Genomic DNA, 12856 nt, shown 5'->3' with positions numbered 1-12856 from the left:
ATTGTTTTTAGGGCAGAAAGTCAGCTTGGCCGAATCGGATGCCAGTGGCTCAACAACGAATGCAACTTAAGTTGCTTCTCTGGCTACTTTCGACGGCTGACTTTGGGTCGAGTGCCACACTCTAACCCTAACCTATCAATGCCAATTGCCACAGTCGTATGTTTATCAAGGAGCGACATCACAGTAGTCTGAGCTTAAGCTTGTAAGAGTGAGATTAGAACATTGCGTGTAAGTATGGTCAAGGAAAAACAGTATAGTAACCAAATCACATACTAGCACGGAATAGCGCCGAGTAACAAGGAAAAAATGCAGCGCAATAACATGTCAGTATGCAGTCAGTGCATGTGAGGTGCTGCGCGGATGTTGCGCGAGTTACCAGGGATGTATTCTGTTGCTTCCGCGCCGCCGACCGTGTAGTTGACTTGATATTGGAAGCCGACCTTCTAGTCGTCGAGAAATTAGCAGTGACAATCAACCAGGCCTAGCAGAGATACCAACCTTGCCAATGAGCTCCAGCACCGCGACAACAACCGCTGGGATCCACCCCGAGGCGGCATTGAGGCGGATTTGAACGTGCTGGTTCTACACAGAACATCAGTCCAACAGCAACTATAAAAAGTAGCATGACGCACACGAGCGAATTTCACCTGCAAGGTGCAAAAGAGAACAGATCAGACAAATAAGAGGACGAGGCTGGGCATGGATGTGGACTGACAGAAACTTCCATGGTTCGCCGCTGCGATGGCCCGGGCGACGACGTGTCTGTGTTTTGTGCCTCTGACCGGGTCGAGTTGTTCGGATCTGGCGCGTGCTGCAACCCAGCGTCGGGGGTCTGTCGGTCACGGTTTTGGTAGTGGTGGCTGGGTGCAGCAGGCGGGTATGTATTATACTGATAGCCTGAGGGCGGCATATCACTGGGTGGTAGAGGAGCGTAGATTTGGCCATATTGCCCATTGGTAGCCTGTGAACTGTGATGAGAGTATCGGTTGCCGCTATGAGCATTAGATGGGGGAGGCTTTCTGCCCAGGTCGGTGCCGTACGGGTGCCTGTAAGAGTATCCTGAGGCCATTTGGGGTAGATAGAAATGTGGGTCCTGAGGAGAAAAGAGTAGCGCTGACGTCCAGTATTTATCTTGTTTTCAGTCCCTTCACGGCGAAGTCCGGTACGAGCCAATGTCACTGGTGACACGCGGTGAACCACTCCTCGTTTCAATCATGGGCATGCATGCGCTCCGCTGCCAGCCCGAAAGAGATTATGTTGCGGAGATCGAGTGACGGCAACTTGAAAGCGATTCGGGACATAGTGCCTTCCGCGATTCAGGATTATAGAAGTCTGTCTTCGAAGTCTCCCGTTGAAACGGAGATGGTGACGACTAGGAAACCCGGACAAGACGTTGCTTGTGTGGGTCTTCTGTTATGATACCTCCACAGCCTGTATAACTTTTCCTGGTGGGAATCATCAGAAATGAGGCGATCCAGGGACAAAGAAAGCCTGGATCGAATGCATTGCTTCACACACAATCCAAAAGGTGCACGCACCAGTATTGTCGTAGATAGACGACAACATGGTCGTCCGGATATGCCGGAGTCGGCGCATTGTGGCAGTCTAGTCCTTAAACGCCCAGATTATTGGCACCAGGCGCTAATCATACGAACGTTGCTTTTGGGACCCACAACTCTCGAAGAGTTTGGTATTACCTCCTGTACAGCCAGCTTGTCTTCGGCACCCAAGCGACGCTTTCCGAGAGGAACGCAAGGCACAGTGAAAATTAGTGGGCGCAACCTGTCTGTGGGATCGTGCTCTCCCTTTCCGCCCTTCCGCCGCTGTGTTCCCTCGATCAACAGAAACGGTCCATGAATCAAACGACGTTCAGAGACTCCACGATGCACCATAAGTCTGGAACCCAACGCAAGCACCATAGAGCCGTGATTAACCCCGTTGAAGAACAAAGGCAACGGGGATGTACGAAACATAGGTTGGCAACTGCCTTTTTCGGGCTCTCATCTTAAGCTGCCACCTGTCCGCGCCGATATTCAATTGATGGAGGTTATTGAGCTGTGAGAGTTGATCTACCGTGGTAGTTTCCTCTGCTCCGGCTTGTAGGGCCGTTGCCATGAGGAGTCGCAGAAAGAAGTTGTGGGAGACAGAAAAGCCACGTTTTTTCACTGGCAATTGAACAAGATCCACTAGGCTCTAATTGAGTTTATGAGCGCTAAATAGAGGATTTTGTGAAACATGCCACCACACTCACGAGTCTACATAATACGTCCGCCCACTGCCAGGAAAATCATTCTCTCATGACGATCTACGCTGTCTTCTTTTCGATGAACCAACGATGAACCAGCTTCCTGCCCCAAAGAAAGCACCTAGCACAAAAAGAACAATAGAGAGTGGGGTAGCAGCTCCCAATGGCACGACAGTGGACAAAAGCGCAATGGGAAAACTTGAGGTAGCGAGTGGTGGAACTAGAATCAAAAAACCATATATCAGCCGGCGAACGAGAGGAAGCCCGTCTAACATAAACGTGCATCTCAGGCTGGGTCCACATACCTTGCATGACGCCGTAAATGCTCAATGCACTAACAGTGATAAACGGGAAGGCGACCGCGAGGATCATGTCGTCCGAGTGGGTATCCAAATTGCGCCAGGATCCTGTGGGACCTTTTTTCGTATTCAGTTTGAGCAAGTCAGGGTCACGGTCGGGGCTCGGGCCACGCACCGACTTGGACGGGGATATTGAAGTATATTGTGGTTGGGTGGAGCGCCATGTTTCGAGCAGGAGGTTGACAATCAACGAGCTACTGCGTATTGCGTGGGTGAATCGAGGGCGAGAGAACAAGCCCGCCGGGACGAAGCCATGTTACGGTAAAAACGCCATGTTGCTCCCTTGACGGTCGAAGCCAGCTCAATCAGGCAGATTGCTCTCGAGTGCTGCTGGTAGACTGGGAAGTTTGACTGAACATCAGATGCACCAAGTATCTGCGGGCGAACAAGGCGGATGTTGAGCGGACAACTCTGCTCTTGACGAAAAGTTGGGAGCAAGTTGTTGGTCTGTCAGAGATCACTAACCCCATTTGAGCATCGCCAAACAATTCGCAATTTGTTCAAGTATTTTTATGCACCTCAACAAGCCAATAAGCGTTCTTGACTCTCTGAAATTAATCTCCGTTCGCTCAACTAGGGCAGCCACCCCGTTGATGCGCCAAACATCATGACTTGGAGATGCAGCCAGTTGCTTACACGGAAATCTCCCTTCTACGTACATCTTCTATTCAGAGATAACTGCGCAAAACACACCACAGCAAGATAGTCTCCACGTTTGAGCACACCTAGCCGTCGGACAACGTCGAGAATATGCGGTGATTCTGCGTCTTTCAGTAAGCAGTAGACCCACTAAACCGAAGACGTACAGTAACATGAAAACAAAACTCCAACTCGAGGCTGATATCCAAGCTCCGACCGTGGTCACCGTCGGCTGGCGATAAAACGAGCGAAGAGACATCCTTGAGGCTATGGATGGCGATGTTCTGGAAGATAAAAATACGCCATTATCAGTCGCTGCCTTTTGCAAAACACGGGTTGCGATCTTACGTTGGAGGGAATTGTCCTGGGTGAGGCAACTGGTCGAGCCAACTCTTCATGAACGCACGAATGGTGTGATGATGGTACACATTAGATGCTGGAGTAGCAAGACAGAAAGACCCATCAGACATTGACGGGAAATGGACAAACAAACGAACTCTCACCTCTAAGGTCGTAAATTTTTTACATTCTCTTCTCTGCTCTTCGAGAAGCTATCCGTCCCTCCACAGCTTACCGAAAAGAAGCAAGCACGTCGGAAGCCCGAGGTCAGTAGACAGCTTTGCCAGCATAGCGTCTGATTGATCTCACGGGTCCCAATCTACTGTCTCGCCTTGACCCTCACCATTCCCCAATCCAAGAAGATCAAAATCCCCATTTATACGCGTGGCCTTCTTCCTGACTGTTGCAAAGGGTAGTTGCATCACGGGAGATGGCTCAAGTTGAACGGTCCTTAGTGGACCTTGTCGTCGATATTCGGCTCTGGAAACATTGTTATTGTTGTAGGCGGCTGATGAGGCCGAGGCCGTTCGAGTGTGTGAGTGGGTGGGCGCAGTGACACCGGATTTCGCTTTGGGGGTTGCATCATTACCGGAAGAGGGATTGAAAATGGAGTCTAGGGAGGCACCCCGTCGGACATCATCTAACTCGTGACCTTCTTCACGGTCAGAGTAGCTCGAACTTGTGCTATCATAAGAGAAACGCGCGATAATAGTGTCCCGAGTTGAAGCTTGTATGGGTAATGCAGATAGAATGGAAGTTAAAGAGGGTGAGCCCACTGGGCCTGAGGCGGGTGATGCGGTGCCCGGAGCAGTAGCGTGGCGTACATGACGGGAGTGTTTCGGTTGTGGTTCTAGTGGTATTAATGGCGGGCTTTCGGGCTGCGGCCGAGAATGGGGAGGAAAGAAAGATAGTTGGGAGGCGGGAACTCGACGAATAGAGGCGCTCTCAATCGGAGTAGGAGATGTTGGGGTTTGCTTTTCCTCGTCTTCTTCGGTCGAGATAAGGAGAGGTGTTGGAGCGAGTTGCTGCGCGCGAGAGGTCTTATCGAGCGGTATATATAAAACTTTGCGCAAATGGATCGAATCGGATGACCACAGGGAGTTGGCTCGCCGAAGTTCCGCTAAGCTTATCCCGTATTTCAGTGCAATTCCAGCGAGCGAGTCTTTGGAAGTGATCTGAAGAAGGCTGAGTCACGAAGGAGAGTTATAAAAGCTTCGAGACACACTTCATGAACCAATACAACCTTCTCGTCTGCTGTTGGCTCCTCAACCATCATATCAGCACCCGGGACACTTGGTGCGTCGACTAGTGGCGGGATGTTCAAAATACGACTGAGTTGTGGCCTTGTTACTCCCGCCCCGTTCTGGAATGTAGACGACAGGTCGGCACTTCGCAATGGGTGATGACCATTAGCGATGCTACCACCCTCGGTCCTTATGCGTAAATGTCTTGTAGAAGTAGAGGCCCCGAAGATACTGAGCCCACTACTCGTGCTCGTAAAGCTGTCGGAGCTGGATGTGCGGCGCCGAACAACTGGCCTCTGACGACTGGGAGACGAGCGGTGGCTGACATCAATTGCCGTGGTACTGTGTTGTTCGACAGCAAAAGGGTTGAAGTAGATGGACTCTGGAGAAGAAGGCTTCAGGGTCATTGCAAGACCCGTTGAAGCCAAATGCTAGATCGAAACGCCAGGGTGGTTGAGGGTCGAGAAATCGGGGAACGGTCACGCATTCGTCACTATTTCCCCGCCCACCTCAACAAGTCGAAAGCTGTCGAAAGCTTTCGCCCAGAAACAGTCCAGACGACACAGGGGGTGCTTTAAGCAAGAGAAGAGCCCTTTGTTCCTGTGCAATTTACCTCTGGGCAAAGCTCGACCCTGATTCTACACTTATGAACCGACACGATGGCAACAATGCCTCAAACTACTAGTTCGACGTCAATGTTGCGCCTTGTTGCGCTTGCATAAACATATGCGCAACTTACTGTGGCCACCTAGAAGACCGCTCCCCTTGAGTAAGTATCGCTGCTTGACAATGGCACATAAACCACACGGATTTAGTTTGATTTTACTGTCCCGCAATTCTCCGTCGCGTCGTGGATTGCTGTTGCTGCAACACGTTGGGAGAACAATGGCGAAATGGAAATCAAATTACTTGTACTCTATCTCGGGTCTCTTTTCTTGGCCTCGAGGCGACAAAACCCAACGGCGCGTGTCTTTCCTTACTTTGTCTGATCAGCCATATCATCAACGACGCTTTGAGCTGCACCGTCGACTGTGTGCATATAAGTAATGCGCAGAAGGACAATGGCCAACTCTCTTTCATCTTGCTCTCCCTCCGTCCCTCACCGATATCCCCCCTCTCTCAACCTACTTCCATCTCACAGTAACAGAACAACCAGCTATGCCTACCAATATTCGTCGCGCTCGGGATTCGCCTACATGGCCGATTTATCCCTCTCCGAAGAAAAAGGATGCGGTCCCCATGCCACCGAATGCTCCGCGAATTGGCAGGCCAATACGACTTCCGACAGAAGAGTTGGCGAGTAAGTAAATTTGCTGATATTGTATTCCAGACAATGATTGAATGAAACCCAGTCTCTGATCCTCCGATTGCCCTTCCATTACACGTCCCACCCACCTCTCACATATCCTACGATGTCAGATGTCCGCCTTCGACAATACGAGTCTCACCATCGACGCAAAACACACGGGCTGGCCCAGCATACCGTTTCTCCGACCTCAACATTCCATTTTGTCCTTCATCCCGGCCAATAAAGCGCCCGCATTCCATCCGCTTGATTAGTAAAGACTTTCCATGGGCGATCGAAGTATGCAGTATTGGCGCAATCACTTGTCAAGAAATCCTCATCGCGCTATACGACTCCCTCCAAACTCCGTTGACGGACACAGACTGGGGTTTTGCCTCTGAAGAGCTCCGCGGGCGGATCTTCAGGGCTTGGGAACGACGACATACTCCAACGCCAGATGGAGGGCCACTCCGGCGCGTAGATGTCCTGGGCACTCGATGCCGATTGCAGGGATTTTGTCGCGATGAGGAGTTTGCAACAAAACGGAGCTTGCCTGGTCAGGAATCGAGAGGCGAACTTGTCGACACATGGATTGTGAAGTTTATGAAGTAGATTGTGTTTACATCAACCATACTTTGAAGTCATTCTTGACTGAAAGTTACTGAAAGTTACTGAAAGTTAAACGGAATCAAAAAAAAGAAAGGTTTGACAGGTCGCGTGACGTCATACGCCCCTTTCACGATCTCTTCCTTCGACACGTCGATAAATGGCATTGGCCGGACCCATCTGTGCTGCAGATAGTTAGAGCGTCCCTCGCCAACGCTTAGCCTTGCTCAATTATGATGCAGCCTTTCAAATCTTTTCCTTTAACTCCACAACAACAAGAAACAGGCCACTTCTGGCTCGAGACGACGAGCCTCTTGCTGAAGACGACGACTTGTTTGGAGATGACCTGATCGATTACGAGCCAGAATACGAAGGAGAACAAGGGTTTGGGCAGGCATTTGAACACCGTATGTCGCACATTGCTTCAAGTCTTCTCTAGCTCAGGCTTTTGTTTCCAGCTCAGCATATTATTGACACACCCAGCCGTCTTCCATCCGAAAGCTTTTCGTCCCATCTCCCTTCCGTGTTCCCTGACACAGTCGGCGCAACACCAGCCTTCACTTTCACATTCCTTCCTCCTGGAGGTCGGTCCACTCTGATGACTTCGATGCCTAAAGCTATATGCATTCCATCTCTATAGTGACAAGGGCGGCCGACGCTGCAATGTTGATGCCTAGACCGGTAGGAACGAGAGGAGGACTCCGCCCAGGCCCGCGACGCCGGGTTGTTCTGTCCGACTCTCCACAAGCCGACGACCAGTCGAAGGAACCGACTGACATTGCTAACACGTCCACTGTTGTGAATGGAACAGAAAATAGACCGCCGAGGCCGAGGCCGAGGGGAGAGTGGGACGAATGGGCTCCGGTGAAACGTCGGAGAGGCAAGGTGGGGCGAAAAAAGCTGGCCTGGTTATCATTGTCTGACAGATTTTAGAGAGGCGTATCGACTGAGATTGACCTGACGGCACCAATGCCGCCAAACCCAAAGGTGTGTAGTACCAACTCCAGAACCTTGTTATCCATTCTGTTTATGCGCATACAGTCCATTCGTGGTTTGAAGGTGACGAAATTTGTTGACCCGAAAAGGCCATCTGACGAATCGTCTGTGCAGCCATTCAAATGTTGGGACTGCTCTCGCGAATTGGTCAAGATTGGGAATCACTTCGATCGGCCGAGAGCGATCAAGTGCAGCAACCGGGCGCTCCTTGTGAAGTTGGAGGACGGGAGCTGGAGTAAGGGAATTCTGTTGAGCGCGTGGGTGGCAGCGGGGCGCGACATCGCGTAAAGTCTGAGACCTTGAGACAGGTTCAAACTCCAATAGTCAGTCATTGGCTAAGCGGCGATACCTCTTTTACTATCGGGCTCAGGAACGTTAACTGGAACTGTATTCTTCTCCGTCCTTTGATTTCCATTGTGACATTGTACATGTTTGAACTGCTGTTTTTGACCGTGACCTCATTTTGGATGGGATACCGTATACGACCTGCTCGACGTCAACTGCAAGACCATGAAGACTAGGATGCAATGCGTTACCTGGTCTGGACGTTTGGATCAGGGGAGAATAAGCGATTCGATATGCAGAGCAATTTCTCGTCGGGTTTCATCGAATCGTTTGGCCGCGGTTTGCTCAGTCAATTCCATGTCTATCAACATTGCAAGGATCTGGGGCATAAGTAGCAGCGGGGACAGTCATTGAGAAGCCCTCCCGCTAAGCTTTTCCGCGTGTGGTGTCGATCTTGAGGGCATGAGGGAAGGCAAAAAGTTTCCCTAAGGTCACATGTCGTTTACGTAATCATTTCATCCTCATCCTCAACCACCACCATGCAACCTGGATTCGTCCTATAACCATGTCGAAACGCGGCGAAGGGCCTGTGCGTCGCTGCTCTATTGTTACAGCTCTGTTTAAACTGATTTCTCTAGTCGTCCGATATGCCTCCCGGCAAACGGCCGCGGCTTATGGCCCAGCCGGACGGATTTTCCAAACCGCGGCCGCCAAAGCTGGCCGCGCCGCCCAAATTTGCCTCTGCTTTTGACGGCATGGAAACGGATCGGTTGGACAAACGGGCTGCGGAGTCGGCGTCAAAGGCGCAGAAACCGCAACAGAAGCCTTTTCCGACATTCAGCGCGTTTGACTCCGCTCTGAAGAAGCCATCATCGCGGCCGAATGGCCTTCCTCCTGCAGCCCAGCATGCACGGCCCATGAAGTCGGCCCCTAAACCACCCGTCCCGTTATTCAATCCGGCACCTCCGCCTTCTCCGCCACGAGCCCGTATTCGCCAACCGCCGCCTCTTCCTGTACCGACGCCACCCCCAGTCGAGTTTTCTGCCCTTCGTCAAATGAAACTGGACCCGCCCCCGATACCGATTACTCCTCCAAAACCATCTACCACTTTGAAGAACCTCGTGCCACCCCGGGTCCCGGTGGTTCCAGCTACATCGATCCCCCCAGAGAAACTGCGGACGATCAATACGACGATGCTGGCGCGGACAACGGATATATTCTCGGAGAGCGGGCCGTCAGAGCTTGCGTCGTTGCTGCTAGACTATCACGCAGAGGTGGACGAGTGGGCAACGCCGCACGCGCTTGAAGAGAAGCGGGGCCTGATAGTGAGTCCGGAGAAGGCCAATGCGAAAGGGAAGGAAAAAGAGAAGTTTGTTCGGTATGTCGCTGGTTCGTTTATGTACCTTTGCGGTGCTTACTATTTACAGTGGGGGGTTGGCGGCATGGGCCAGGTCGTTTTACGATGCGCGAGAATCTGCTCGCTCGCTATGGGAGAAGGACACCATGCGACTCATTTCGTCCCTCGCCACGCGCCGCGTTTCCTCCCTGCTGTCTCTGAACCCCGATATGCGTTTGCGGGTAAAGCACATATTACACGTTCCCCAGCTTGGGTTTCACCAGAAGCCCAAAGCTGATCTGTCCATCCCCGGGATCGCGCTCTGCCACATCATTGCTGCCCCGACGGTAACTGATGCGGACCCGCATGAGGCCCCGCCCCCCCCGCTCGAAAGACAGCGTATGCGCCGTTCTGCTGTCCTTCGCCTCGATCGCGCCGGCCCGGACCGGCTCCGCCACGCCCCGAAACCCAGAAGACTTTATGGAAGGCCGGGAGGTATATGTCTGGCGGCCGTGGCAGACCCTCACCCTTCCGATCGAGGCCCTGCAGACGGCCCTTGACGAGGCTGCGCACAGGCCGGCCGCGAGCGTAAGCGCCGACTCGAGGCAGGACGAGGACTTCTTTGAGCTGTTCGGGCCGGCGGTGGCGCGGGCACATCATCGCGAGAAGATTGTGTCGACGGGGTTGTTGTGTGACAGGTTTGTGGTGGTGCGTTGAATGTGCTCAACGAGGTAGCTTACTTTTGTTACTGATGTATTTTTAGTTTGACAATGAGTGCATTCTGGCCAACTATCACAAGTACAGATACACAATTATACTAAGAATCATGATCAGCCCACTTGCTTGCAATCCTACCAAAGGCCACCAGCATGACAGTCTATTAAGCAAAAGAAGGAATTGCTTTGTGTTCTTGTTGCCATCCTTACTACTTTGTAATTGGACACCCATCTCAAGCTTTGGCTTACTAGAAGGGCCACGCAGTTCAGAAACGGTAATACTCTGCTGATCCTTCTCCTCGATGGCAGCAGGTTCAAGGTTGGCTTTCAGATGTTGTTGTAACATCAGACCTGGTATGGCAACAGCTGTGTTGAACCTAGAATGGCCAAGTAGGTTCAAAACCCTATCAACAAGGTTTTTGTTCAGAAGAGCATCTTGAATGGCAAGCTCAGAAAGTGATTGGGTGATTTCTGGCAGATATGCAGATGCAAGAATCAGCTGTTGAACTGGAGTACCATTATTCAAAGACAGGAATGTGTCAAGGATTTGAACTAATTTGGCTCTGAGAGACCAAGTTATGGGACTGTTCATAAATGCATTGAGGGAATATAAAATCCAGTCAACAAAGTGATGTCCTGGATTTCTGCCAGTCCTCTGAATGATTTCTTGCAGTGCAGACATTGCCAAATAAGGATGCACAATGAAGAGCTTGTGGATAAGATCAAAATAAACTCTGAAGGGTTGTGCATAGAATGCAAATAGCACACTCTTGACAACTGTCTGCAATGGAAGACAGCCTGATATATCATCAAAAGGTAATGAGAACAAATTGACATTATCACATCCCAGAAGAATTGGCTCAAGATTCATCTCATTTGAAGGCAACGATGAACTACTAATATAGGCTTGGAAATAAACCAAGCGGATAAATGGATAAGAAAACATGGCTGGACAATTTGTTGCAAGGTTGCTGAAGATCTTGATAGTGTCTAGCAGATCAAGGCTTAAGCAATCAGTTTGCTTAGTTAGACATAATATCTGATCAAATAATAGATTGATAACAGGTTTGGTGTGAATGCAGCTGATAATGTAGAGAGGTAACTGTTGAAAGGCTTGAAATTCTGCTACTAGTATACTATAGGCATTGAATGAGTCCCCAGTATAAGCAAGTATATTAGCATATTGAAAGTAGGCCTTGCAACATTGTTTGGCAAGAGTTTGGTTTTCATATGTCCACTCATTTTCAGATAAGAATGCTGCTAGAAGCTGGAGTGCTGAATATGCTTGCTCAAACATTTCTTTGCTAAAAGACAGGACAAGACTATGCTTCTCTATAAGCTGAAGATTCTCTATATGAGTTTCTATAGTATAAAGAAACCAGAGCATGTTTTCTGATGAAGCACTATTCTGGAAGTGTCTATACCAAAGATCAATTGCCTGCTGACTTGCATTGACTGCTGTCTGATACTGTTTACATGCCCTATATGACTGAGAAAGCCGAAAATAAGTGTATGCTAGTCGTGGGGATAACAGTGTTAGCATGTATATCTTCCACTTGAGATAAGATTTGACAAGCAAACAGTTTCCATGCTATTGCTATAGCAGGCATTCCAATTCTATGTAGTCTGTCTCCTAGCTGTAAAATGCAATTATCAATCAACTCTAGATCCAGATTATTTCTGGTCTGAAACTGTAGAATGAGCCCCAGAATAGAATAGAGAATATGCTCTGTGTCAGCACTCTGTACTGGAGATGCATATAATTTGATATGCCAGCAAGAGGTATCTAGCATATAAGTTTTGTTGATAATAGCAGTTCGAGTAATTGACAGAAGTCGCAGTGATTGTGCAGAAAGATATTGTGCTTCAATACTTTTATATCCAAGATCCTGAGAGGTCTCTATATTAGTATGTGCTACTATTTTCATTGATAAAAATCTGACCAAGGTTATAATCTTGATTGTCTGCTCTAGAATATTATGTCCAAAGGATGTTTCAAGAAGCACCTGGGACATCAAGTCTTCTATTTTATGAAGCTTAGCCTGACTCTCTACATGATGAACAAGTAGTTTCTGATCAATATGCAGAGATGTCTCTTGCAGGGAACTGACATGAGCTGTAGCCTGCTCTATCCTGACTGCTGACAATGCCTAAGCTTGATTAGAAATCATAGACTTAGCAAGGAGAGAAGATGGTCACAGTGAATGCAAGAAAGCATTTGTTAGTATGTTCACTCAATCTATGGATTTCACTCTGAATACTCTTTCGCTTGACCCATTGCTTGATTTGGACCTTGAGTTTCTGGAAGCCAACTTTTTTTTCAGTGCCATAAGACAATTGTTGGCAGATATGAAGAACATCTAGCATATCACTGGTTATTATCAGCTTTATTACTAGTATGGAATCAATTCAAGTTCAATTACATACAATCTAAGCCTTTCCAGTGCATTGAATAAAGCAGGTGTATGGATCTCAGGCCTTGCTTGAGTCAATGCTTCAAGATTGGTGAGGGTGCACAGAATGTCATTGGCCACAACTTGAATTTGCCTTTTATTCTCTTTGACCTATTAGGTATGATAGCATTAATACTGCATATTGATATGAGACATCCAAGGAGGATACTTGCCTGCTCAATTGATGTGGCAATATCATGTCCAATCTCAACAAGCTCTTTCACAAAGCTAGCAAAGGTTATAAGGGTTGTGGTCATCGCGATAGGCTCCATCACGATATGGTGAGAGTCAAGGCCGTCAAAGCAGTGCACTGTGAAAATGCAAAAGCGCATTGATTTTTCCCTCATCAATTG

General features: G+C 49.3%; 5 protein-coding genes across 5 annotated transcripts; 2 read left to right on the top strand and 3 right to left on the bottom strand.

Moving 5' to 3' along the window:
- Positions 1–335: 335 nt before the first annotated feature.
- MIND_00104800 (uncharacterized protein) lies at positions 336–1069 on the bottom strand (the record flags this gene model as incomplete). Its single annotated transcript, XM_037357996.1, has 4 exons — positions 336–443; positions 499–582; positions 633–647; positions 716–1069. The coding sequence occupies 4 exons, from the start codon at positions 1067–1069 to the stop codon at positions 336–338; spliced, it is 561 nt and encodes a 186-aa protein (XP_037225906.1).
- An 860-nt stretch (positions 1070–1929) lies between these two features.
- MIND_00104700 (uncharacterized protein) lies at positions 1930–2768 on the bottom strand (the record flags this gene model as incomplete). Its single annotated transcript, XM_037357995.1, has 5 exons — positions 1930–2193; positions 2252–2275; positions 2335–2465; positions 2551–2661; positions 2720–2768. 5 exons carry the CDS (start codon positions 2766–2768, stop codon positions 1930–1932), a joined length of 579 nt encoding a protein of 192 aa, XP_037225905.1.
- Positions 2769–3887: 1119 nt separating this feature from the next.
- On the bottom strand, positions 3888–5239 carry MIND_00104600 (Peptidoglycan-binding domain-containing protein 1; the record flags this gene model as incomplete). Its single annotated transcript, XM_037357994.1, has 2 exons — positions 4808–5239; positions 3888–4757 (listed from the first exon to the last, which is right to left on the bottom strand). The coding sequence occupies exons 1-2, from the start codon at positions 5231–5233 to the stop codon at positions 3888–3890; spliced, it is 1296 nt and encodes a 431-aa protein (XP_037225904.1). The 5' UTR covers positions 5234–5239.
- Positions 5240–5984: 745 nt separating this feature from the next.
- On the top strand, positions 5985–8001 carry MIND_00104500 (uncharacterized protein; the record flags this gene model as incomplete). Its single annotated transcript, XM_037357993.1, has 7 exons — positions 5985–6126; positions 6179–6719; positions 7003–7124; positions 7176–7301; positions 7358–7602; positions 7651–7704; positions 7759–8001. 7 exons carry the CDS (start codon positions 5985–5987, stop codon positions 7999–8001), a joined length of 1473 nt encoding a protein of 490 aa, XP_037225903.1.
- Positions 8002–8563: 562 nt separating this feature from the next.
- Positions 8564–9894, top strand: MIND_00104400 (uncharacterized protein; the record flags this gene model as incomplete). The annotated part of the gene is made up of 3 exons (XM_037357992.1): positions 8564–8587; positions 8637–9376; positions 9426–9894. 3 exons carry the CDS (start codon positions 8564–8566, stop codon positions 9892–9894), a joined length of 1233 nt encoding a protein of 410 aa, XP_037225902.1.
- Positions 9895–12856: the final 2962 nt, after the last annotated feature.

The sequence above is a fragment of the Mycena indigotica genome (assembly GCF_014461135.1).
Source record: "Mycena indigotica strain 171206Taipei chromosome Unknown Mind.scaff0001, whole genome shotgun sequence".
Lineage (NCBI taxonomy): Eukaryota > Fungi > Basidiomycota > Agaricomycetes > Agaricales > Mycenaceae > Mycena > Mycena indigotica.
Note: the sequence above shows the minus strand (reverse complement) of the source record. Positions and strands in the feature narration are given on the sequence as shown.